The sequence below is a fragment of the Panthera leo genome, chromosome E1 (genome assembly GCF_018350215.1).
Source record: "Panthera leo isolate Ple1 chromosome E1, P.leo_Ple1_pat1.1, whole genome shotgun sequence".
In the NCBI taxonomy this organism is placed as follows: Eukaryota; Metazoa; Chordata; class Mammalia; order Carnivora; family Felidae; genus Panthera; species Panthera leo.
Window position 1 is genome coordinate 41243284 of NC_056692.1, and position 27179 is coordinate 41270462.

Consider the following 27179-nt stretch of genomic DNA (forward strand, 5'->3'; position numbering starts at 1 on the left):
CTGTGAGGCCCCTGCCCCCTCATCTGTACGCTTTCAGTTGCGGCTTATTACGTCACAGAGACTGCGGGACTAGGGTCGAAATCAATACCTGAGGCCTGAATAGGAGCGCAAGATAGTGCCTGAAACATTCGCAAGAAGAGGCCCCGTTCCCTCCCCATTTCCGCCGCAATGAAAGTCTCCAGTTTAGGTAAATAAAAGGATTGTGTGGGGGGAAAAACTACGATTTCCAGCATGCATTGCGGATCGAAAGGCCTTCGACACAGTGTTCCTTGGAAACTGTAGTCTTATGGAGAGGGGCTTCCGACACCGGAAGCGGGCAAGAGTCTCACGGCAATCCAGTTGACAGATTGAAGAGCTCTGTGCGCTTACGCAAGTCAACAGATATGGATTGGAGTGTTAGGTTTTCACATCTTGAGAGCGGAGAATAGGCTAAAGAACCTACAAGTCCCAGGAAGACTACAATTCCCATCCAGCCCCGCAAGTCTCGGGCAAGGAGTCCACTAAGGTCAGTGACCTAAGGGAATGCAGTGGACGCCGAATTTACCTGGGAAGGGGAAATGGGCCGCGGCCCTCGACTGCGCACTTGTAGTTCCGCCCCTCTGCCCCAGTGTTTGTTGTTGTTGTGCTGTTATGGCTGCTGTTGCCCAGCCCCTGCCACGCATGCTCGGCCAATCAAGGGGGGTGGTAGTTTTGAGAGACAACTGTTAAGAGCCAATCATCTTGTCGGAAACTCAAACTGGGGACTAGGTCCTATTTCTATCCGCCATGTTAGATTCACCCCGCGGGGAGAGCAGCAAGAGCTGGCAGCGAACGGTTTTTGCACTGGCCTCCGGCAGGCGCCCCCCGGGGGCGGGGAGCTGGTAAGGAAGTAGCGGCGGTTACAGAGGGGTGGGAGCACATCGCCACTGAGAGGGCTAGGGGAAGTTTGCGGAAGGGATCCTGCAAAAGAGAAGGCGACTTTTTCCGTGTCTGGGGGCAGCCAGTCTTTTCAGTGACTGGATGAGAGAGCCGTTTGGGCCAGGGGGCCGAGGCGGCGGATACTGCCAGAGAGATGGGGGGGTCCGTGGCTCAGAACGCTCGGCATCTACTGATGGGAGGCTAAGACTCTCCAGCAGAAAGAGGGCCTAGGCAAAGAAAGCGAGATTCCTCAGGGGGTGGTAACACGATCTTGGGGGCATGGAGTGCTAGGGAAACGATAACTGGAAGACAAGGATAAAGTCTGCAGGGAAAAAAAAAATGACAGTGCCCACACAGCCTCCCATCCCCATCCCCCTCCGCTTGTTGAGAACCTTGTAAAGATGTCTCTTTGGTCAGGGACCTCTGGTTTTGAAAAGGCACCGTTTTTCCTTTTTGTCAAAACACCCAGCTATAGGTCACATGTTTTAACCCCCGGATTAACATGTCAGGCCTTTGGTGGAGACGGTAATCAAAGCTCAAGTTCCCAGGTCTGCTTCATTAAAGGGATTTTTGGTATCCTGAAAAATTTGACGTAGAGGAAAAGCTGACTTGTGCCAAGCAAAAGTGAGCCAGTGGCATGAACGTATAATAATGCCAGTTTTGAAAACTGAAGGCCTAGGACCCAGCCGTCTGACTTTACTGGCTTTAAAGCTACAAGGACAGATGGTGCTAACCATAGCTTTGGTATTTCAAGTTCAAGATTAATGCTCTTGCTGAAAGAATTTTCACATAAAAGCCAAACAGAAATAGGCAGTTCTTTATGAAGACCTGGGTATGGTCCAGCTAAACTAGAATCCCCCACTTCCTGTTTTCTCTCATCAGCCTACCAGCTGGATGAGCTCCAAAGTATCTAAACTAATTTTAATTGTGTATGTAATTTGGAACAAGGGAGTTAGATTAGTTTCCTTCTGGACTCTCAAAAGTGTGGAAAGCATTTCTGGGAAGTTGAAAAGTAAGAAGGTGATTCAGAATATCCACTTTTTGGCTGACTGAATCAGTTACTTCATTTCCCAGATTTTTTTTTCTCCCCAAGAATCTGGGAAGTTGACCTGGGGAGGCATTCTGTCCAAATGTTAAGGACTCCAAGAATTGCATTCCATAAGAATGAATACTAGATGTCAGCAGATTGGTGCTAGAAACTGGGTTTGGTTTTTTTTTTTTTTTTTTTTTTTTTGGTTGTGAACTTGACTGTAGGTAGAGACAAAAAATGGAAAAAATTGGAGGATGATTGGTTTTGAATTTAAAAAAAAAACCCAGATTCTGAGAAAGTTCAAAGTCCTCTTTTTAAAATGTTTATTTATGTTTGTTTTTTTGGAGAAAGAAAGAGAGAGAGAGAGAACATGCAAGCAAGGGAGGGCAGAGAGAGAGGAGGGAGAGGGAGAATCCCAAGCAGGCTCCACGCTGTCAGCACAGAGCCTGATGTGGAGCTTGACCCCGTGAACTGTGAGATCATGATCTGAGTCGAAATCAAGAGTCAGATTCTTAACCGACTGAGCCACCCTGGCACTCCCAAAGTCCTTTTTAATGACACTCTCAATGTATTGTGGAAAAACAGGTCTATTTTGGCTTCTAAAGACTGATTTATTATAATAATTTTTGTGTTTGAGTAATGTTCTCAGAGAACTTGGACACACGTTTTTATTTGACCTATCTTACAGATTAAGGAACTGAAGCTCAGGTCAAATGACTTACTGTTTTGTACATGGCTAGTTATGTGTCAGAGCTGTGTCTGGAGCCCAGCTCTTCTCAGCCCTTTTGCTCCCTCACCATTACACTGCAAATTCCTGAGACATAGTTGTTCATATCCTTTCTCCATTTGCCTAGAGCAGAATCTGTTCTTTGAAGAGATTTCTTAAAAGATTTGCTGATAAATATGTTTAAAAGATGACCTTTTTCATTACAACTTAGGTTCAGATTTTAGTAAACTGTTTTTTCACAGAGTCATAAGAACAAAATCTAGAGGTCCCCGGGTGGCTCAGTCAATTGAGTGTCCGACTCTTGATTTTGGCTCAGCTCATGATTTCATTGTTCGTGGGTTCGAATCCCACATCAGTTTCCGTGCTGATGGTGCAAAGCCTGCTTGGGATTCTCTCTCCTCCTCTCTCTGCCCCTCCCCCACATGTGCATGTGTGCAGGCTCTCTCTCTCCAAAATAAATAAATAAACTTAAATAATAATCTAACAACTCATCAGTAAATAAAATCCTTAATTAAAAACAACTGACCATAATAGACATTAAATTATAGAATTGTTAACTTCTTAGGCATGATAATGGTATCGTGGTTATCTTTTCAAAAAGTCTTATTTTTTTAAGGATTACATACTCAGTTATTTTATGGATGAAATAATGGCTGTCAAAATAATTCTATTGCTGTAACAAGATTAGTCCTGGGTTGATGATAATTATGGAAAATATCTGATGGGTCCTTAGGAGTTCATTGTATATTAATCTTTATTCATTTGTATATGTTTAAATTTTCTCTTAATAGTTTTTTTTTAATTATGGTACTATAGTTTGGTTAAAACATTAGTTAACTATGGTCAATCTATATTGGGGGATTTGGGGACAATACAGAATTATAGACAAAATGACGATAGCCTTGAATTGTTTACTATAGTTATATGTCCGTGACTCTCCACTTTTATGCATGAAATTTTCTATAAAAGAAAAAAAAAAGTAAAACTACAAAAACAAACAAACAAAAAACACCACATGAACTTGGATGAAAGGTGTTGACTGCTACCCCTGTGTAGTTTCTTGGCTAGTGTCTTGGCCTCTAAATTGTTAAAACTGATCTTAACAAAGAACCTGGGTTGCTCAATTTAGGAAAAGGCTGTTTTTCTAAGAAAAATGTAGAATGTTGCTTTCAAGCTATGAGAATGTAAATTCCCTGAGGGTAGAGACCTGTGGGTGTTCATCTTCATTGGTATACTGCCACTAGTGGATATTCAGTAGTATCTATTGAATTAACTAATCATATAAAGTTCCATAAAATCCAAAAGAATTTTATAGCTGTTAGAGGATTTCTGCGGATGTGGCCAAAATTTATACTGTTTCAGCAAACGTTTAACAGGGAAATTTGTTTTAAGCTACCCACCAGGTTGTAAATAGCATAAGAGCAGAGACATTGTGTTCTCATTCACTTCGGTGTCTTCCTAGCCTAACCCATATTAGGCCTTCACAAGTATTTGCTGAATGAATGCTTATGCAGTTTTATAGAACCCTTTCCACTGTTTTCTCTCTCACCCATCCTCTCAACTCTAGCCCCACAGCATGGAACCACAGGTTACTCTAAATGTGACTTTCAAAAATGAAACTCAAAGCTTTCTGGTTTCTGATCCAGAAAATACAACTTGGGCTGATGTTGAAGCTATGGTGAGTGTTACTTTGTTTCTCCATCTTTTAAGCCTAATTTTTCCAAAGATAGCAATTTTTAGCAATGTTGTTTCATAGCTGTCATATTTACCTTTTCTAGGACTTTTGGAAAATTACTTTTGACAGGGGTTCAATATTCATGTAGGCGATGTTCTCCCCACCCCCAAGAGAATAAACAAATTCCTTAATTTGCAGCTAGACTTGGAAAACCTGTTAATTTTAGAAACAGTCTAAGGAATGAATTGGTGTGGCTTCCACCCTAACCAGGCCCCAGGGAAATGTTCTCCTGCCTGAGAGCAGATATGTTACTGTAGTTTGTGAACCAGCAAGGATATAACCTAAGTTTTGCAAGAGCTAATTGTTGTTATTGCTAGCTCAGAGGTCAAGTATCTAAAAGTTTAGCAAAGGGGCCCCAGGCTGGCTCAGTCAGCAGAATGTGTGACTCTGGATCTTGAGGTTGTGTTTTCAGGTGCCTGGTGGGGTGTAGAGATTGCTTAAAATTTTTTAAAAATCTTAAAAAAAAAAGTTGAGCATGGGGCACCTGGGTGGCTCAGTCTGTTGAGCGTCCAACTTCGGCTCAGGTCGTGATCTCAGGGTTCGTGGGTTCGAGCCCCATGTCAGGCTCTGTGCTGACAGCTTGGAGCCTGGAACCTGTTTCAGATTCTGTGTCTCCCTCTCTCCCTGCCCCTCCCTTGCTTGTGCTCTATCTCTATCTCTCAAAAATAAATAAAATATTAAAAAAAAAAAAAAAAAAGTTGAGCAGAAAAAACTCCCACAGGTACTTAGCAGTTCATCTGTTCTTTTGTTGTTGTCAATGCCCTCCCTCCTCTTGGTTTGCCCTTTGTACTCTTCTGGGTTTTGTTTCGTTTGCAGTAGTGAATGTTTTACTTCCTGTGTAACTGTTTATCCAGCAAAACCCTTTGGTAAAAACCTGCTTTTATTTGGTTATGTGCTATGAAAACTAAAAAGAAAAAGAAATGGTGGAAAGATTTCAAAAGATGATGTGAACTAGTCCTCTGTCTTCCAGCAAATATTTCTTTATTCTGGCCTAAACAGATGGTTATCCAGAAAGTTGGGGTGTTTGTCAAATGATCTGAAAATCAAACATAGTTATTTTTCTTTTTCTAGTAGTTAAATGAGTTGACAGCTTGCCTTTTTTCCTTACTGTAAATTTTAAATTATAAAAGTATAATATACATGCCTATTATAAGAAGTAAAACAATCCAAACACATACTAAGAAAAAGTTAATATCCCTCTATTCATTACTCTTCCATCCACTGTTCCCACCTCTGGGATGGGAATTATGTTTCCCAGCAGGATGTTATAGACAGTTCTCAATGAATAGATAAGGATCCAGGGTCATCCTTTTTAAATCTATAGATTGTCCACAGTATTTTGGTGTTGTCATACCATAATTTAACCATTTCTAATTGAAAAATTGTTTCTAGTTTTGTTTTTAATTGAGATATAATTGCCATATAACATTATATTAGTTCCAGGTATATACCATAATGACTCTAAATTTGTATATATTGCAAAATGATCACAATAAGTCTAGCTAACATCTGTCACCACGTGTAGTTAAAAAATTTTTTCTTGGGGCTTCTGGGTGGCTCAGTCGGCTAAGTGTCCGACTTCAGCTCAGGCCATGATCTCGCGGTTTGTGAGTTCGAGCCCCGCGTCGGGCTCTGTGCTGACAGCTCAGAGCCTGGAGCCTCCTTCGGATTCTGTGTCTCCCTCTCTCTGCCCCTCCCCAGCTCATGCTCTGTCTCTTTCTGTCTGTCAAAAATAAATAAACATTAAAAAAAAAATTTCTTATGATGAGAACTTCCTTAGCAACTTTCAAATATACGGCACATTATTAACAACTATATTCAGTATGCTGTACATTACATTCCCAGGACTTATTTATTTTATAACTGATAGTTTGTACCTTTTCACCACCTTCACCCATTTTACTCACCTCCCACCCCCTGCCTCTGGCAACCACCAGTGTGCTATCTGTATCTGTGAGTTCATTGTTGTTATTTCACTTACTCAGTACCCTCAAGGTCAAAAGGGTTTGTTATTGTTTTTCTTTTCACCATTATAAAATAAACTACAGGAGAGATCTCTTTGTGTATAACACTTAAGCACTGTTTTGTAGGATAAAGTTTTCCAAAGAAAGATTAATGAGTCACAAGGCATGTGATTTTAATTTTTGATAGATACTGCCAGGTGCTTTGCAGAACAGTTGTAGCCAGTGCAGAAATATATGACAGTGCCCTGAATTTTTGACAACACTGGATGTATGGCTTTAAAATTTTTTTCACCATTCTATTGAGATGACATCTCATTGCTTTAATTTGCATTGTTGTGACTAGCATTAAGGTTGAACATCTTTTCCTATACTTGTTAGTCCCATTTGATCTCTCTTGAAAGAAATCTCCATACCTTTTTGCCTACGTTTACCTGGATTGTTTATCATAATGATTAGCAGTTTTGCAGATGATTTTTGTGTATTGCTGATAATAACCCTTGGTTATGAGTTGCAAATATTTCCCGTCTATTCTTTGTCTTTTGACATGGTTTTCTTCTTTTATGCCATTTAAATGTTTAATTTTTTAAAGTTTTTTAAAATTTATTTTGGGAGAGAGCATAAGTGCACATGCGTGTGCCAACTGGGGAGGGACAGAGTGTCCTCAAAGAGAGAGAGAATCCCAGGCAGGCTCCGCACTGTCAGCATGGAGCCCAGTGCAGGGCTTGAACCCACGAACCATGAGATCACAACCTGAGCTGAAGTCAAGAGTCAGACGCTTAACTGGCTGAGCTACCCAGGCGCCCCTAAATGTTAAATTTTTATGTAGTGAAATATGCTCACCCTTTCTTTTAGGACTTCTGGGTTTCTGTTACAATCTGCCTTTTTGATATGTATATACATTTCATTTGCAGGTAAAAGTTTCATTTGATCTGAACACTATTCAGATAAAATACCTGGATGAGGAAAATGAGGAGGTAAAGTATATGATGGTACCCATGGCCAGGTATCCCGGATAGGGATCTTATTTCTCAAGAATGATAGGGGATTGAAAAGTTCTAACTAATGTTTTCTCATTTGTGTAGCGGTTTAAATGTACTTGATAACTGCATGTTCTTAGCTTACTGTGGAATCTGAGATGGAGTTGAGAGATAAGGAGTAAACATTGAAGAAGGAAATTTGGGAGATAACTTTTAAAACTATATAGTCATATAGTTCAAATATATCATAACTTGCCATTTAGCTTATAATATAAAAATAATGACAAACCTTTATTGAGTGACTGCAATGTGTCAGACTAACAACACTACTATGTATTGGGTATTACATTATTATCTCTTTTTTTACCCATGAGGAAACTGAAGCCCAGAGAAGCCAAGTAACTTGCCCACAGGCACAAAATCTTGGAAATAGTAGAGTAGGGGTTCCTTCCATATACTCTGACTCCAGAGCCCAAGCTCTTAACCTCTATATTATGCTGCCTCTTAATGTACCTGAAATAAAGGAGGATACAGGAGTTAAGCAATAAAAGTCCTTAATTATTATTCACCGTTAGTTCATGATACTGGAAAAGCTGAATCCCTAACCTGAGATTGTTCATCTTATCTGTGAGGCTGGTCCTAGTAACAGAAATGTTACAATGACAGGAGGTTTATAATTCCCTGTTGCTTTTGTCCTTTTACAGGTATCCATCAATAGTCAAGGTGAGTTCCTAAGAGAACCTGCTTAACTTTACTTAAAAGCCTTAATCTGGGGGTGCCTGGGTAGCTTAGTCACTTGTGGAACCAACTCTTGATTTTGGCTCAGGTCTAGATCTCAGAGTTGTGGGATCAAACCCCTGACTGGGATTCTCTCTCTCCCTCTCCCTGACCCACACATGCATGCACATTCTCTTTCTCTCTCTCAAAAAAGAAATTTTCAAGCCTTAATCTGTTGATGGGTGTATGCATTTCCATTTACACTAAGATCTTGCTGCACTATTTATTTTAGACTCGAATTTAACATACAGTAAATTGACATCACACTCACTTGTCCATGGGCATTAGTTACATAGCAGATTTTTATTTTGTAGCAGTTTTTTGTATACACATCAGTGCCTTTGATTGGACCCTAAGGACAGCTTTAATGGAAGGTTCTCTTATGTTTAAGATGTTAATCTTTTGAAAATATGCCTCCCAGTTCAACACATACAACTCCATTCTCCCTATGTTGCCTTTGTCCCTGACTTGGTATATATGTTAATGTCAACTTACAAACAAGTGGTATCCCAGAGTGTATTTCTAAGATGGTTTGGTTGTTCAGAGCTTGGAGTTCATTTTCCTATAGGAACAATGTTGCGTTTAAAGGCTAGGTCCTGGGGCGCCTGGGTGGCTCAGTCGGTTAAGCGGCCGACTTCGGCTCAGGTCATGATCTCTCGGTCCGTGAGTTCGAGCCCCGCGTCGGGCTCTGTGCTGACAGCTCAGAGCCTGGAGCCTGTTTCAGATTCTCTGTCTCCTCTCTCTGACCCTCCCCTGTTCGTGCTCTGTCTCTCCCTGTCTCAAAAACAAATAAAAAACGTTAAAAAAAAAAATTACAAAAAAAAAATAAAGGCTAGTTCCCTAGGCTAGCCCCCAAAAGCTTATTTTAACCGGCTGTAATGATAGAACAGGCATATATCATTTTATTGCATTTCGCTTTATTGTGCTTTGAAGATACTGCATCTTTTTTTTTTTTTAACAAACTGAAGATTTGTGACAACCCTGAGTCACTTTTCCCAGCAGCATTTGGTCACTTTGTGTCTGTGTCACATTTTGGTAATTCTCGCAGTATTTGAAACATTTTCATTATTATTATATATAACGTGACAATCTGTGATCAGTGTTTATGACTTGGCTAAACTCTCAGATGATGGTTAGCATTTTTTAGCAATAAAGTATTTTTTAATTAAGGTATGTACTTTTTTTTTTTTTTTTTTTTAGATATAATGCTATTACACACTTAATAGATTGCAGATAGTGGAAACATAACTTTTATATGCACTGGGAAACCAAAAAATTGATTTGACTTACAATTTCCTGGTATTCGCTTTATTGCAGGAGTCTGGAACCAAACCTGCAATACATTTGAGGTCTGCCTGGGTTAACACTATCCATGAAGTCCCTTGTATCCCTAGTGGGAGGCAGCTGGGTTGAGGTTTTACAGCTGGAAGTCTCCAGTAGCAGAGAGAGGGAGAGAGATTTAAGAGGCAGAACTAATCTACATGTGGCTTTTATTTGCAATGGGACAGGAAGGGAGTTTGTCAGCAAAAAGGCAGTAGCTGTTCATGTATAAGGATTGTAAGCAAAAAATTCTTAAAAGAAAGGATTGGCTGTACTTAAATAGAATCTTTTGGGGTGGTGAAGAAATAACACAGTATATTTATTCTTTGTCTTTTTAGGAGAATATGAAGAAGCACTTAAGGTAATGGTTATTTCATCTTATTTGCAAATAATATTTGTTAACTAAAACTTGAACCTGAATGCCATTAGCCATGAGGGGAAACTAACAAAACACAACAAAAACAGATTTTCAGGGAGATTATGATTAGTAGGGCATATCACTCAGCAAAAGGCAGTTCCTGATATAAAGATATTTTTCCCTCTCATTGTTGATCTTGGTGTCACCATTGTAGGATTCAAAAATACAAGGAACTGTGTAGAATTATGCTTTCTGGGTCACATTTTTCATCTCCTTCCTTCACTTTTTGTTTTTGTTTTTGTTTTTTTAAGTAGGCTTCATGCCCAGCTTGGGGCTTGAACTCATGACCATGAGATCGAGTCAGATGCTCTACTGACTGAGCCAGCCAGGTGCCCCACCTTGTTTCCTATAGAATGTTATATATAAAGTGGGAGCATTTAAGGCATAAACTATCCAGTTAACGATCTCTTGCTTGTCAATAATGAAATAGAGTGTTCCTCAAAGTCATATCTTTAAGGTGTGCCCAGCTGTCCTTTCATTACCACCTTTGTAATTAAGATTTTTCTTTAAAGTTTGACTATCCTTTGGACATCTGGGTGGCTCAGTTGGTTGAGCGTCCCAAATTTGGCTCAGGTCATGATCTCGCAGTCTGTGAGTTCAAGCCCCACATCGGGCTCTGTGCTGACAGCTCAGAGCCTGGAGGGTGCTTCAGGGTCTGTATCTCTCTCTCTCTCTCTCTCTCTCTCTCTCTGCTCCTCCCCTGCTTGCTCGCTTGCTCTCTCTCAAAAATAAACTTTAAAAAAAATTAAAGTTTACTATCCTTTATGAACTTCTAGTCCACAACAAAACTCTTTTCTATAATCACTTTTGGTCTAGGGAGGAAAGGGCAAGATTTTTTAAATTGGGAGCTGGATTTACCCTTTCTTGCCTGGTTAAAATTGCCATTGTGGGTGCAACCTGATTCAACAGTTCAGCCAGTCTTCTTGGTTTTTACTCAGAAATCCTTATTTACCAGCCAGTCTCTTGGTTTTGGACATTCAGGCCCTTCCCTGGTTTCTCTTAGTTGAGCTGCTCATCTCTTAGTTATTTCATGCTTCATCATTTCCTTCTTCCCTAGTTTTCACGTGCTCTTCCTATTTCATCTTTGCTTTTAAGCTGTTGTAACGTGCTTTTCCCCACATTCTTTCACCCTTGTCCCACTGGCTTTTCTCTTTCCCTATTCTCAGAAGCTACAGTAGTTTCACTAAAAAAAAAAAAGTCTTCTACAGGCTTCAAAACTTTTCTCTTTCCCACGATCACTGTTTACCTATGCAGTCAGAAATCTCAGACCTCAGGAGTCTAGATGTTGTATAAGCCTGCCCTGTCTCAGGAAGCAAGAGTTTTTATACGTTTTTGCATGGTACTATGTGATAGTTAAGATCCCATGTTTATATTTTGACACATTTCATTATACTAACTTTTTGAACAATTTTGTCCACAGACTTTGCCATACGTTTTATCAAATGTCTCTTGGTTTATAGTCTAGAAGAAAGGCTGGCAGACCAGCCAGTGGGCCAGCCATATGTTTTTATAAATAAAGTTTTATTGGAACCCAGCCATGCCTATTACGTATTGTCTGTGGCTGCTTTTGTGCAGACTTGAGCAGAAACTGTATGGCCTGCAAGCCTCAAATATTTATTATGTGGCCTTTTAAGAAGATTTGCTGATTCCTGATCTTAAAATAATACCTGTCAAACTTTTTGGCCATAGAATGCTATTTTTATATGGAAGCTTGGGGCACCTGAGTGGCTCAGTCTGTTAAGCATCTGACTCTGGATTTTGGCTCAGGAGATGATCTCATGGTTCGTGAGTTTGAGCCCTGTGAGTTCGGGCTCTGTGCTGGCAGTGAGGAACCTACTTGTGATTCCCACCCACCCCTGCCCCTCCCCTGCCCACTCTCTTAAAATAAATCAGCTTTTAAAAAGTAAAATAAATGGAAGCTTAAGATTGTTGTATAAAAATAGATAAAAGAACAGTTCATCAGGGGTGCCTGGGTGGCTCATTTGGTTGAGTGATCAATTCTTGGTTTTGGCTTGGGTCATGGTCTCACGCTTTGTGGGATTGAGCCCCGCGTCAGGCTCTATGCTAACAGTGCAGAACCAGCTTGGGATTCCCTCTCTCTGTGTCCTTCCCCTGTTTGTGTGCGTGCACATGCTCGCTCTCTCTCTCTCTCTCTTAAATAAACATTAAAAAAAAAAAGAAAAGTAGTTCTTCTTGTCACTGGGTGACAAGTGGGGAGAGCTACAAACTCATAGACTTAGCCCCTGATCTCTTCATGGACACTGGAGTACCTTCATAGGACCTCAAATGCTCCTTGAAGTAGTTTTCAAAATAGCATTTTTAAGAAGATGCTCTTCAAAAAGAGGTGACCACTCAAGTATGCTTTCCACAGTACTATTCTTAATGGAAAAGTAAGTGCTTAATTATAGCATTTGGCTTTAAGTTTCTTGGGTTCTGGTAGTCTGGGATTGACTTTTTTGAAAAATTGAGATTAAAATCCATAAGTGGAATCCTACATGAAAACCAGTTATATAGAAAAGTTGTAACCCATTAATGAGAACATTTCACCTCACAAAGTGCTACATTAAACGTACTTTTGTGTTTTAGATAATAAAACCATTCCTAGGTAACATTTTGATTAGAGAAACAGCAGGCTGACTAATAACATAGTATATGCCATTTGATTTAAGAAAATAAAGGTAAATGCTAATATTTTCAGCATAATTCACCCTACCTCTTCTGATTAGATGTCTTTGGAATTTCATTTGGGAAAGGAGAATCACACATTAACGTGTTTACTCCTAACATATGCTCTCAGATGGCGGTTAAGCAGGGAAACCTACTGCAGATGCAAGTCCATGAAAGCTCCCGGCTTGTCGAGGAAGCCCCACTCCCAGCCGTAGCAGAAAAACGACCAGTTGTGAGGGCAGGGAAGAAGCCACTGGCCCATTATTCTTCACTGGTGAGAGTCTTAGGATCAGACATGAAGACCCCAGAGGAGCCTACAGCCCAGGTATGAAGGGAATGGACCCGTCTCTACGGTTTTTCTAGCCTGAATGTCTTGTCCATAGTCTAACATTTGAGTTGTCCATCAACAATTTGGGAGTTGTGACAATCTCTGCCTGACTTTTTGAAACTGGTAACTGGTTACTTCTGGAGAAGGGGCAATAGGATGATATACTTTGTTTTCCTTTTATACTTCTTCATACTTTTTTTTTAACCATTTATATTGTTTGACAAAAGAAGCCTCAGATTACTACATTTCAGGAAAATTGTTATTTTTTTTTAAGTAGGTTCCATGCCCAATGTTTTTTTTAAGTAGGTTCCATGCTTAAACTCATGACCCCAAGATCAAGAGTCCCATGGTCTACCGACTGAGTCATCCAGGCACCCCAGGAAAATTATTTTAAACAGGGGCACCTGGCTGGGTCAGTCAGTAGACCATGTGGCTCTTGATGTCAGGGTTGTGAGTTCAAGCCCCATTCCATGTTGGGTATAGAGATTACTTAAAAAAATGAGAATCTTTTTTAAAAAACAAAAAACAGTCTCCAAGATCTTGGGTTGTGTTTCCTTGCAGCGGCTCCCACTTGCTCCCCATAACACAGACCAGCCTCAAGACAAGCCCCCAGACTGGTTCACGAGCTACCTGGAGACAGTGAGTGTTCTCTCTGGGTTGGGTTTTAGCAGCAGTGTTGGCACAGGTGGAGTACGGGAGAAATAGCAAACCGAACCCAAATGGCTGCTGCCTCTGGTGCAGGCGAATGAAGAGTGATAATGGTTCTGGTCAAGAAAGCTCCTCACTTCTACCGTGATTGACTGGGAAAAGAGGGAGCCTACTTCTAAGGATGTAAGGGAAAGGAACTAGTCTCTGTGCTTGAGAAGGAAGAGGTTAGAAACTTACTCAGCAAAACAATTTCTTGGTGTCTTCTTTGAACCTGGTTAGCTGTGGAAGAGAATAGACCTTCTTTTGCTACATTTCTATTTGTTCAGTAGCTACTAGGTGTTTTATTATGTTCTTGTGCTATACCAGAGACAGTGAGGTGTGTGGTATAACTAAGGTTTTCCCCTCTTCTGCTCTGTATTCTAGTTCAGAGAACAGGTGGTCAAAGAAACAGTTGAGAAACTGGAACAGAAATTACATGAGAAGCTTGTCCTCCAGAACCCATCGTTGGGTTCCTGTCCCTCAGAGGTCTCCATGCCTATTTCAGAGGAAACACTGTTTCTGCCGGAAAACCAGTTCAACTGGCATATTGCTTGCAGCAGCTGCCAAAGGAGGATCTTTGGTGTGCGCTACCAGTGCAGGTAAACAGTAACTTGGCTATTAGAAGACCTTTGAGCAGGCCTTTCTGGCATCCTGGATAAGTAAAAGCAAATTGCACGTACTCTGTCTCTGAGCATCATGCATAGATAGCAGCTCTGGATTGGAAATAAGCTATTCTCCACCCACAAGAAATACAATAACTATTTGAAGGGTAACTATTCAGATTGTTGTGTTCAGATGTACATTGAACTAACAAAACCAAAAACGATTAAAAAAAAAAAAAAATGACAGAGCCAGACAAACTTACATTCCCCAAAGCAAAATTATATCACCACGGATTATCTCCCTGTTGTTCCAGGTGCTTTCATATCTTGCTTCCTCTCATGGATTGTCTTTTGAAATGCATACATGTTAAGTCTCTTAATTCTCATTTTGTTAATAAGGAAACGTGAGACATGGCATGGCCAGGTGACATGCTCAGGTTACTGCCTAGCTGGTAATACAGTCAGTATAGAAGTCTAGTCTCCTATCTCACCACCTCTGGTACTTCCCACTCGCCATGCTTTTCCCCACAGCCTATGCCCGTCCTACAATATCTGTGAAGATTGTGAATCAGGGCCATATGCCCATGACTCCAGCCACATCCTGCTGAAGCTACGGAGACCTGTTGTGGGTTCTTCTGAAGCATTCTCTCACCCAAGGTTCTCTGCCCCTCGTCTTCCTGCTGCTCTGGAACAAGCCAGGTAAAACCATAAGGAAAGGAGGCTTGTTCTTTGATGGGAGTCTTGGTTCTGGTGATGGGACGTGAATCACAAAAGTGCACAGTCTCCTTAGTTCCTATTCATTTCCAGTTGATGTGTGATGATGAGGATGATTACCCAAAGCTAATGAGACAAATGAAAACTATAGAAAGAAGTTAAACTAGAGGCTGGCACTGATGGAGGCTACAAATGGCTCAGAATAGCTTCAGGATTTGTGAGGATTTGACACTTTTCATTTGTTACCTCACAGGCTCCAGAAACAGGTTGACAAGAACTTTCTTAAAGCAGAAAAGCAAAGGTTGCGAGCCGAGAAGAAACAGCGAAAGGCAGAGGTCAAGGAACTCAAAAAGCAGCTTAAGCTCCACAGGAAGATTCACCTGTGGAGTTCCATCCACGGACTCCAGAGCCCCAGGTCCCCTTTGGGCCGACCCGAGAGCCTGCTGCAGTCAAACACCCTGATGTAAGCCCAGGGCCTGGGTGGGCACCAAGGTGGAGATCCAGCCTTCCAAAACCAGAACTTCAGCCAGGTTTTCTCTTATTTTTTGGCAGCCCCTAATAACACCCAAACTCTTAGAGCTTCCCATTCTCTAATCCTAGCATTCTTTTTTTTTTTTTTTAAGTTTTATTTATTTTGAGATAGAGGGTGCAGGTTAGGGAAGGGCAGAGAGAAGGAGAGAGAATCCCAAGCAGGCTCCACACTGTCAGCACAGAGTCAGATACATGGCTTGAACACACCAACTGTGAGACCATGACCTGAGCCGAAGTCACACACTTAACCTACTGAGCCACCCAGGCGCCCCTGATCCTAGTATTCTTACAGGGTGGTTTGGTAGTCATTGTTGACACTTGCTTTGTTGCGTTCTTCAGAAGGACAGCAACCAACAAGGTTCCAAACTGGCTGGTGTGACTTCTCCTCACTGGAGGCAGTTGGGATTTAAAGGACCTGACTCTCTAGTTCTTTTATTTATGGACCTTTATCCTCACCATAGTTTTTCAGCTCAGGAGTCGCATCTGTCTTGTTTTTCAAATATTTTTAGAGGCACCTGATTGGTTGGGCATCCAACTCTTGACTTCCGCTCAGGTTGTGATCTCACTGCTTTGGAATCGAGCCCCAAGTCAGGCTCTGTGCTGACAGCACTGAGCTTGCTCGGGATTCTCTCTCTCCCTGTCTCTCTTCCTCTTCTCCGCTCATGCACACATGTGCGTGCTCACTCCCTCTCTCAGATAAATAAACTTTTTTAAAAATTATAGTTTTTTTAAAGATTTTTTTCAAGTAACATCTGTACCCAGCATAAGGCTCAAACTCACGATCCCAAGATCAAGGGTCGCATGCTCTTCCAACTGAGCCAGCCAGGTGCCCGTAAAGGTCTTATTTTTAAGTAGTCTGTGTACCCAGTGTGGGGCTCGAACCTACAACCCTGGGATCAAGAGTGTCCCACATTCCACCAGCTGAGCCAGCTGGGCGCCCCCTATTATTTTTAAGGCAAACGAAGAGTGACTGTCAGCCTCTTGAATCACGGTGCTAGATATTCAGAAGCCATCATACCCAACACAAGTGACTGCTATCTGAATTTCTGTTCAGGCTCCCTTTGCAGCCCTGTGCCCCAGTTATGCCAACCCTCAGTGCAGCGTTTGTGGATGAGAATTTGCCTGATGGGACTCACCTTCAGCCAGGAACCAAGTTTATCAAACACTGGAGGATGAAAAATACAGGAAACGTCAAGTGGAATGGAGACACAAAGGTATTTTTTTTTTCCCCACCCAGAATGTGAAGATGTGATTAGAAGTGACAGTGCTCAGTTTACAAGCTTGCTTTCTCTTGTCACTGCTCTTTTCAGCTCAAGTTCATGTGGGGAAACCTAACTTTGGCTTCTACAGAAAAGAAAGATGTTCTGGTTCCCTGCCTAAAGGCCGGCCATGTGGGTGTTGTGTCCGTGGAGTTCATCGCCCCAGCCTTGGAGGGAACGTACACTTCCCATTGGCGTCTTTCTCACAAAGGCCAGCAGTTTGGGCCTCGGGTCTGGTGCAGTATCATAGTGGATCCTTTCCCCTCCACAGAGAGCCCTGAGAACATTGAAAAGGGCATGATTAACTCAAGCAAAGCTGATGAGCTCACTTGCCAGCAAGAGGTGAGTATTGGAAGGGTAAACTAAAGCTAAAACAGCCCACACACAGCTGGTTGTTCCTCCAGACATCTGGAAAACATAGCTCCTCCCCCTCCCCCCAGTACATTAGTAAGCTTTTATTAGGCCTAGTCCTCAGGGGCTTTCTTTGCATGTCCTTAGGATCTTGGTGCAGGCATCCCTCAGTGCTTTTGTATCTCTTTGTAATGATGTTTGGCCAGCCTCTTTGCTGCAGGAGGGAAGGTAGGGCTGGCTGGCCTGTTGAACTGCTGGACTGATGGCTTTGCTCCTTAACCCTTACCTCTCCTGAATATCCACGTGTGTGTTCTGTAAATACTAATGAAGTCTTGCCCTTTTTTTAGTTGGTGCAGTTTTTTTAAGCAACTTCCATTTTTATTAGTGTGTTACTAGTTTTTAGAGTATTTTACTGCTTAGATTTAGTTAACCAAGTTAATTTCCTGCTTTTGACTGTCGTCAACTATGGTTAACCTGACTTGTCGTTAAAGGAAGTTAGGTGAAGGGGATTATTATTTTTACAACTTTTCTGTAAGTCTAAAATTACATCAGAACAAGTTTTAAAACATGTAGAGGTGCAGCAGTGTTTCGGTTTTTAGGGAGGCAGCTGCCACCTTACCTTTTGAGGTCAGTTGAGGGCCTGACATTTGTCCCAATGGTTTTGTCTGTGTAGGAAGCTTTTCTTCTGGCTAAAGAAGACATTCAGCTTGATGAAGTAACTGAGCAGTCACAAGGGACAGGAACCTGCATCCCACAGAAGACAAAAAATGTTGCCAGTGAGAGGGAGCTTTACATCCCCTCCGTGGATCTACTGACTGCCCAGGTGGGAGACTGAACACTTTGGGGGGCAAAGGACAAGGCAGTGGAGAAAGAGGCCTTACCCCCTTGAGAAGGTGGTATAGCCACAGGCAGTGCCCAGCAAGTTAGCCAGATGCCCACTTCGATCCATTCAGATGCAGAGTGCGAAGGAGGTCACCTGTGGAAGGAGGCCTCTGAACTAAATGTTTCCTCTCTGAGTTGGTAACTCGCGTGCTTCCCCACAGCTTCCCTTCAGTTGTCTCTTCACTTCTGCTTCTCTAGTTCATTTTCACCCCCACTGCATTTTCTCTCTCTCCTGCCACTTGGTTATTTGAACACCTAGTTCCCATTTCGCTCTCCTTGATTTCACTTGACTGAGGTGAGGCATGAATTTGAACAGAATCCAGGAAGGTGTGATGCTCAGTGGCCTACACATCCCAGCAGGACAAAACATGACTCCAGCCTCCATGGCAAGTAGCCTAACATTGCCCTTTTTTCCTCCAGGACCTGCTGTCCTTTGAACTGTTGGATATAAACATTGTCCAAGAGTTGGAAAGAGTGCCCCACAATACTCCTGTGGGTAAGAATGTCATTCAACCCATATTGTTTATTTTATTAACGGACACAAAAGTGCTATACCCTAGACTCTGATAGGTAGTATCTTATTCTGAGAAAATAGATGACAAGGATTTCTCCCACCGTGTGACAGTAAAATTGCACCCATGCATCACGTCCCTTCTTTTTTCTGTTGTCTGTCAGAGTCAACAATACATGGTGGTGTAAGACTTCCCCACGATAAAGGGACCCTTGGGGTGCTTGGCTTCCCAGTTGGTGGAGCGTGAGGCTCTTGGTCTTGAGGTTGTGAGTTTGAGGCCCACACTGAGTGTAGAGATCACTTAAAAATGAAATCTTTAAGAAGTGGGGTGGGGGAGCCCTCTTCTCCATTTTTCTGTAAACACTATGTCCTTTTTTCCCTTTACATTCCTGGTTCTGTGTCTTGGCCGTGGTTTTTAAGGCCAGATGACTGATCTTTCCTGCATTCGTTGATATGAGATACTTCCACACCTGATAGTCTGGAGAATTTTCTTTACAACAGGCCTTGAAGCATACTTAGGTTTGTTTTAGCCCTGCAGGAGGCAAGAAGCCTGTGAGCCGCTGCTTCTGAACCCTGTTTACGACGTGATGCTTTTTCTTGGTTGATGATTCTTCTGTCTTCATTCTGCAGATATGACTCCCTGCATGTCTCCTCTGCCGCATGACAATCCTTTAATAGAGAAGCCAGGCTTGGGGCAGATACAGGAAGAGAGCGAAGGGGCAGGATTTAAAGCACTTCCTGGTAGGGACTTCAATATCTGTAAAGTTTTTGCATTGTCCCCTTCCATATTATACCGTTTTCATACATACTCCTCCTAACCTTCATATGGCACAGATAGTCAAGGCTATTCCTTGGCATGGTATCAGCATGGGAACATGAATGGAAGAAGCTCCTCCACACCAAGTGCAGACAAGCTTTGTGTCTTTCAGATCCCACAGCATCAGTTAGGAGGAAGGCTGAGAACATTTCCTCAGTGGAGGAAGCAGAAGATGACCTGAGTGGGACCCAGTTCGTGTGTGAGACTGTAATCCGATCCCTTACCTTGGATGCTGCCCCGGATCACAAACCACCTTGCAGACAGAAATCCCCACACAGTGAGTGTCCCTGGGTTCCTCCACCTAGCAGGGTGGTGCTTGAATTGTGGCTGCCTGACCAGAGTAGAAAGAAGTGCTCTTCTTCACTGAGAGTGGAGGTTAGGTGATCTTTGTTAGACTTCAGGTCATGGTTGTTTCTTTAGACTCCACACACTCTACCTGACCATTTTAATTGTAGCCTCAAGAGCAAAGCAACCACCATAACACATTTTCACACTTTCTCGGGGGCAGAATTACAGCTGTACGATTCAGAGGAACAACAGTGACTTGTGCTGCCTGGATTCTGCTGTGAAGAGTCTTCCTGTAAGTTGACAGAGCTCTTCAGCAGAGACCTCCATTGGCAGCTGAGTTTTGTCATTTCTCCCAGGACACAGTCCAGGAAATAGCGTGCAGAAGCTGGGGTGCCAAATTAAGTTTCACGAGGTTATATTCTGTCGTAATCCACTTTCTTCACAACAGATACTTCTAGATCAGATATGTAGAGCCCATACTGTGTATTTCAAGAACTATCCAAAAATTCAAATTCTAGTGCATCAAAATAATGTGGGAAAATCTCGTTTGTCATAATGAAATTTAACCTATACCTTTAAATATTTTTTGTCTCACTTTTGTTTAAAATACACACAGGCGCGCGAGTGCGCATGCACACATATGCGCGCACACACACACGGAGGTGGGCGGGGGATGTGGTAAGTAGGTGATGGGTATTGAGGGCACATGTTGTGTTGAGCATTAGGTGTTATATGTAAGTGATGATTCACTAAATTCTACTCCTGAAACCAATATTACACTGTAAGCTAACTAATAAAAGTAAAATAAAAGCTGAAACTAAATAAACGGAAATAAAATATGTAACACACTTATTTCACCCACATACACTTATATACGAATGCATAACAAAAACATCCGAAAGGACTTACACCAAAAGGTTCACAGTAGTTATCTCTGATAGGATTATAGGTGTCTTTTTTGCCCCTCATCCATGTTTTGCCAGTTTTCTACCATGACTACCCATTACTTTGCAAAGAAAAGGAGGAAAGTAGACATACAGTCCGGCAGCACTCACCACCTACCATTTGCTATTGTTCTAGCACTGTTAGCGAGTATATCAGTTTTGATATGTTTCTAAAATTCATGGTGCTTCTCGGAAGCTTTGGTGTTTCTACATACCTTGTTGTTATAAGCTTAAGTTCTTCCTGGCTTTGTACGGGCTTCAGACTTAGAATGTGGCCATAGCTGAGGTTCTAGCAGCAGCCCTTCCCTCTGGTTCGTCTCCATCCTCTGGCTTTCACGACTGTAGCTCATGACCCACAAAAGACTTTATCAGGTAAGGACAGCACCAGAGGCTGCTTTTAGCTGTAGCTGAAAATTGATTGCTTTCATCCTTTAGTGAAATTTCCCTCCCCTGAAGAGGGACCACTTGGAGTTGAGCAGGAGGAGATTGTCCATATTGCTGAAGAAGCTGTTGTGGAGGAGGAAGCTATTGTGGAGGAGGAAGTGGAAGAGGAGGAGGAGGAAGAGGATGATGAGCTCAAAGATGAAGTTCAGAGTCAGTCCTCTACTTCTTCAGAGGATTACATCATCATCCTGCCTGAGTGCTTTGACACCAGCCGCCCCCTGGGGGACTCCATGTACAGCTCTGCACTCTCACAGCCAGGCCTAGAGCGCGGGGCTGAAGGTGAACCTGGGGTTGAGGCTGGGGAGAGAGTCGCTGGAGGGGAGAACCAGCCGCAGGGACAGAGCATCAACGACATCCTCATGACCTCACAGACTCTGGACACCGTGCCCCTAACCCCAGAGGTGGTGGGGCCTCCTCCACAGCTGCCCAGGTACCATCCACAACCCCCCTCAGCTCAGCTGTTCTTCACAGGCAGAGTAGAGAGGAAAGGACTCGATCTCAAAACCTATTTTTTTGTCAGCATGGGAAGAGACTATTTCCCATAAAAGTCTGAATTTAGATGAATAAAAGTTGTATTTCCCAGAATTTGTGGATTCTGGATTTAAAGAAACGCTTGTTTTAGTTCATCTTAATTATCGGAGTACAGTCTATTTATGTTTTGGTCGTTGAGAGCCAGTTTTTAAACACAAACATCCCTGGATCTTCTTCGCCGTTCTGTTGACTCATGGGTAAAGGCACTCAAAACTTATTTTCATGTTAACCCAAACAAAGTAGTAGAAAGCTTAATCTGTTATGGAAAAAATACACTCCAAAATCAGAAAACAATTATTTTTAATTATTTACTGATCTATCTGTGTCCTTGCTCTGTCACAGTAATGGAAGATGGTGGAGCCTTGACTGTAATTTAAACCACTCTCTCAGGGAGCTAGACGTTTCCCCTTATCAGTACCAATTGATGTAGGGGGGAGTGACCTGACTGAAGCTGGTCTTTCTAGCTTGACTATGGCTAAAGAGGAAAACCAGAAGTAGAATGAGCCCTTTCTACCTGATCCCTAAATTCAGACATGAGATCTGGATCAGAAATGTGAAGCCTCTGTAGAAAATCGCTCACTTCTATGCCATGTTGACTGTTTCCACCGTTCCCATAGGTGCCTTTTCAACTGACTTTCAATATTGTGTCTTTCTGAAAGGAGCCCTTCTTGTGCACAGCATGATGGTTCCCCAGGAGTGGATTTACCAGTCACCATACCAGAAGCTTGTTCAGTCCCTGATCAGATCAGAGGAGGTAATGACCAGCCTAAGCTTTATATCCTTTTCTGTGCTCCTTTCTAATGAAACCAGGTATAAAGGGGCACTGTGTCTCCATGACTCTTGGCATTATTTGGAAACTTGCCCTTTCTTTCTCTCTGTGCCCCTCCCTCATACTGTTTTCTATTCTCTAGTAAATATTCTTAACATTTACGAAGTGAGACCTTACAGAGGTGGGCATTGTGCTGCAGTGGGAAGAACACAGGCTGTGGAACTAGACCAGTCTAGATTCCAGGCCCAGCTCCACCTTTCCTCACTGTGTGACCTTGCAGCAGGTCAGCACGTTCATACCACCTGCGAGGTTGTTTTCTTGTCTCCAAAATAAGGAGAATAGCATCTTGAAGTTGCTAGTAGACCTTCGAAGTCACATCCCACTCCACCTCAAAAAAACGAAACTTAAGGAACTGAAAAAGTAATAAATGGACGTGATAGGATTATAGAATTTTTCTGATTCAATAAACAATCACCTTGTATTACATTCTGGACAGTTCCCTGTTATCACTTAAAACCACCTGCAAAATTTCCCAAATAGTTAAAAAACAAACAAATAAATAAATAAATAAATAAATAAATGCTGTGATCAGATTGCCGCCTGCCTCTCAAAAATAGCTTCACTATGAGTTAAGAAACACTAGGCACTTGTGGATGCTACATCTAACCAATAGCTCTTTTGCTTTTAGAGCCCAGAGGCTCATCAGGAATTGTAAACAGCAGACAGAAGAGCTATGACCACTCAAGGTAACTGGACCTTGTGCAGCCTCTTCTTCAGAAGCAGGTGGATATCCTAGTATTGCTTCTGCTTAAACAAGCCTCTCACAGCATGTGCCACCTCCAGAGAGCAGAGGAGAGCCGTCACTCCTTATTTCTCCTGAAGCTTGTGAGCAACATTGAACAGAGGGCTAAAGTTACATTTCAGAGTGTTCACATTTCAGACTAGTACCCTCAAGTTCAACTCATCCTTAGTACCAGAGGAGAAGGCAGAAAAATCAAGCCCACTGTGCATCTTAGTAACAGTTTCTTAGACCTACCTGCCTCTCTGCTCCCAATCGGCTCAGAGCAATGGCAAGCTGGGCTCCTCCCTACAGTACCCAGAAAAGCACGTTGCCTTTGGAGGTGTTTCCTCTGAAATGGTAATTGTGCAGACAGACTGCCAATACTCTTCTGTGCTCTTGACCATGTAATTTTCAGCTGGGACAGAAAGCTGGTATACTAACCAGAAGGGTGCATTTTCTGCACAGCCTTATCTTGCAGCAGTAGAACTAGGCTCTACGACATCAAACCAAGATTTTGTAGGTATAAAACTAATAGGAAAGTGATCACATCCTCTTTTTACATCTGACTTTTTTTCTCAAGGAAATCCATTTTCTTTCAAGGATTAGAGCCCAGATTATCTTGTAGGAAGATAATAGTTTGTGATTTTTTAGGGAGATGATTTGGTTTTCCTCTCCAGACACCACCACCATGGGAGCAGCATTGCTGGAGGATTGGTGAAGGGGGCTTTGTCTGTTGCTGCTTCTGCATACAAGGCCTTGTTTGCTGGGCCACCAGTCACTGCCCAGGTCAGTGTATGTTTTATTTTCCTGTAGCAAAGCCAAGTCCCCAGTGAAAATGATGCTGCCTGCCACTTTCAAGCTATATGACTTTAGCCAAGTTACTTAAGGGATGAAGGGGAAAAGGTCTAGTGTTTGTTGAGGACCTATCATGTGTGGGGAGCTCTTCCGAGTACCAGCACTACAAGGTGAAAAAGACACCAGTCCCTGCCCAAAGACAGGAAAACAAGCAAGGTACACAGACTTGTGCAGTGCAGTGTAAGATCCTATGCCCATGTTCTTGGATGGGACATCTCGGCCTGCTGTGGGCCCTTGCATGGGGCCAGAGAAGGCTTCCTGGTAGATGGTGCCTGAATTGAGTCCTTAAGGACAAAATAAGTATTTGCCAGGAAAGAAGAATAGAAAGAGCATTGCAGACAGAGCCTAGCCAGTAAGAAGACTTGTAAATGTGACTCTGAATTGTGAATTTGGTCTGGGAAGAGTAGGAAGAGACCAACTTATGTAGGTGAGGTGCTCTGTTAAGTGGTTTGGGTGTTACTTTAAGGCTAATGGGAGGAGCCAGTGAATGGGTTTTAGGGAAGTAATTAGCATCAGATTTGTACCTAGTGAGAGAACTCCAGTATTGTGTGGAGGTTGGGGGAGACCTAAAGAAATCGATTTGAGGGTCTTCTGGGTGGCTCAGTTGGTTAAATGTCCAACTGGATTTCAGTTCAGGTCATGATCTCATGGTCTGTAAGATTGATCCCCGTATAGGGCTGCAAGCTGACAGCACAGAACCTGCTTGGGATTCTCTCCCCCCTCCCCCCATTCCTCCCTTGCTCACGCTCTCTGTCAAAATAAATGAATAAACTTAAAAAAAAAAATCTATTTGAGATGGAAAAGGGGTAAAAGAAATGGCAGAACTTGGAGACCATGATTAAAAGGCTAGAAAGAAGTCAAAGAGGAATCCCATGTTTCTGGCTTCAGGCAATCAATAGAACCATTCATTAGGATGTGCAGGAATAAGGATATATTTGGGCAGGGGAAGAAGAAAATTAGGTACATTTTGGAAGGTGTGGAATTTGAGGCATGTCCAGGTAAAGTTACCCAGAGTGCAGTTGGGCCCGTGCATGTGGCTCACAGAGGAGAGATTTGGCCTGGAGGTAAAGTTATTCGTACAGGTTATAACAGAAGCCATGTGATTGGGTGAGAGTTTCCAGGAAAAAGGGGTGTAAAGCAGGAAGCAGCCTTTAAGGACCCTGGAAAGGAGTGCCCTGCAAAGAAGACAGAGAACTAGGAGGAAAATGAGAGTCTGTGCTGGGCCTCGGGGAAGGGAGCTTTAATGAGGACCTCGTGGTCAATGCTGCAGAGAACAGGGAGGGAGTGGAGAGGACTTGGAGAGTGCAAGTACACCTCATTTTCAAGTAGCTGGACCACAAAGCGGGAAAGAGCGAAAGTAAGGATGCATAAGGCAGAGGGAGAGGTTTCTACAGTTGGCTGAGCCAGTAGTAAAGGCGGTTAACAGTCAAGATGAGAGAGGATAAGAGGCACCTGGCTGGCTCAGTCAGTTGGATGTCTGGCTCTTGATTTCGGCTCAGGTCATGATTCCAGGGTCATGGGATCGAGCCCCGCGTCGGGCTCCTTGCTGAGTGTGGAGCCTGCTTGGGATTTTCTCTTGCTCCCTCTTCTCCGTGCACACTTTTTCTCTAAAGACAAAATAATAATGAAAAGATGAGAGAGGATAATTCATAGAGATTTCAGAGATGGTGAGAGGTGATGAGATAGCAAGCAAAGTACCTGTGGAAGGATTAACCTGAAAGGAGGTTGGATAATTTATTTTGAAATAAAAGGGAAGGAAGGGAACAGTTGAGTTAGGTGTAGAGAGAAATGCCAGAGACTGTGCTCAACATGCTTATACACTCTCTTCTGAATCCTCTCAGCAACCCTGCAAAATAGGAGGTATTTTATATCTCCATTTTCATACATAATAGAATTAATTGGTAATCAACACAGTTGGTAAGTAAATGATGAGTGATCCGAAGTGTTAGGATTTAAGAAGGTTATGTGTCCACCATAGAGCTTGACCTAAAGAGGGAGAGGTAAATGAATATTAGTTTCCTCTCTTCTGGATTGCTTCTGTTCTTTAAAAAGAAAAAGGAGAAAAATGCCAAGAAAGTCACCCAAAATGTAACTTCCCAAGCAGTTTTTTGTTCAGCTCCTTTGTATTTCTGACCAAACCCTCTTCCAATAGTGGTCTTGGCTCCTGCTTATACTTGCCCCATCACCACAGTTACCTTTTATCTTCACAGTGTTTCCAGTGTTTGCATCTCTTGCTTCATCAGGTCAAAGGATGCTTCCTTTGGGAAGCCCCCTCCGAAGCATCCTCCTCCTGGTTCTGAGGACAGTTTATTAGTTGCTTGGTTTTGGGTACAAACATACTGAATCTAGAGCAGGGCATTCCCAGTCCTCCCTCAGAAGGTCCATTAGTGTCAGGTGGACAGGAACACCATACCCTTGCATTGAATTTCCTAATATTTTAAACAAATCTGGAAAGATTCGTATGATTTACAAGATAATAACAATTTACAAGACCCATAAATGATACAGAAAATGTTCTGCTTTTCTTGACTCTACACAGCCAATAGTTTCTGAAGATCAGACAGCAGCCCTGATGGCCCATCTCTTTGAAATGGGATTCTGTGACAGGCAGCTGAACCTAAGGCTGCTGAAGAAACACAATTACAACATCGTGCAGGTTGTGACAGAACTGCTTCAGGTCAACAACAATGACTGGTACAGCCACCGCTACTGAGGAGTGACCCTGTATTAAATAACTGCCTGCTGCTCAGAGATAATCTTTATTCTGTCCTTGGGGCATGGGGGAGAAGCCCTTGCTTATTTTTTAATCCGATGAATCTATATAGACCCCATTATTGAGTTATCAAGACAGCACCTGCATTACAGTATTTTTTGGAGCAAATGAAAGACCAGGACTTAAACAGAGACATTGAGTTGTAGGAAAACGGTTTTTCAGTTGAGTTGGATAAAGCTCCTCTCTCCATTTTAGTGTATTGAAGAGTATAACTTGAACTTTCTATAGTACCGTTTTTCTTTCTGCTTGTATTGAAGTTGAGTATTTTTCTTTGGTTAAATGTGGATGTTTCTATGGGGATATCTGTTGGCAGTTTTTAAAAGAAATTAACCTTGGAAGTTGTTTTCAAGAACTCTTAACAATTTTTCTAGCCTACCCCAAGCCTCATAGCTGTACGGGATTGAAATGACACCCAGAGCCCCAAAGGAATGTTGTTACTCTTCCTTTCTCCAGGACAAAGTCCTTTCCCTTGCAACACTGAGTAATGGACCGCTGTTGTCTAAAGACCCCACTGGTACATTCAAGATAATCCACCTTCAGGGTCTCTGCACTTCAGTGAAAGGAGGAGGGAGTGTGCTCATTAACCCACCAGCACCTGTT

The 27179-nt window shown here is 42.5% G+C and overlaps 2 protein-coding genes across 9 annotated transcripts in view; one reads left to right on the forward strand and one right to left on the reverse strand.

The window, feature by feature from the left end:
- BRCA1 (BRCA1 DNA repair associated) overlaps positions 1–594 on the reverse strand; it is a 58941-nt gene extending 58347 nt beyond the window's left edge. Inside the window, exon 1 of one of the 2 annotated variants that reach the window (XM_042917146.1) lies at positions 545–594. The gene's annotated coding sequence lies outside the window, so the exon portion shown is untranslated. The remainder of the gene's footprint in view (positions 1–544) is intronic. The other variant, XM_042917148.1, reaches the window with a different exon arrangement.
- NBR1 (NBR1 autophagy cargo receptor) lies at positions 13–26557 on the forward strand. Of its 7 annotated transcripts, none has more exons than XM_042917161.1 (21): positions 13–519; positions 4222–4332; positions 7265–7327; positions 8035–8053; positions 9766–9788; positions 12643–12837; positions 13402–13479; positions 13912–14126; positions 14661–14828; positions 15097–15306; positions 16429–16588; positions 16685–16975; positions 17658–17807; positions 18287–18362; positions 19008–19118; positions 19307–19471; positions 20862–21300; positions 22061–22155; positions 22844–22916; positions 23629–23737; positions 26346–26557. In XM_042917161.1, exons 2-21 carry the CDS (start codon positions 4231–4233, stop codon positions 26517–26519), a joined length of 2916 nt encoding a protein of 971 aa, XP_042773095.1. In that variant the 5' UTR covers positions 13–519; positions 4222–4230; the 3' UTR covers positions 26520–26557. The 7 variants fall into 7 exon arrangements, with proteins under 7 accessions (XP_042773095.1, XP_042773096.1, XP_042773094.1 ...); XM_042917162.1 differs by having other exon boundaries at positions 13–187; XM_042917160.1 differs by having other exon boundaries at positions 14–505.
- The last annotated feature ends 622 nt before the right edge of the window (positions 26558–27179 follow it).

Bases quoted from the DNA above. Each gene is read 5' to 3' on its own strand.
- NBR1 (XM_042917161.1), top strand. From the start codon at position 4,231: ATGGAACCACAGGTTACTCTAAATGTGACTTTCAAAAATGAAACTCAA. The intron at 16,589-16,684 runs GTATTTTTTTTT...TGCTCTTTTCAG, and splicing joins AGTGGAATGGAGACACAAAG to CTCAAGTTCATGTGGGGAAA. The intron at 19,119-19,306 runs GTAGGGACTTCA...TGTGTCTTTCAG, and splicing joins AGGATTTAAAGCACTTCCTG to ATCCCACAGCATCAGTTAGG.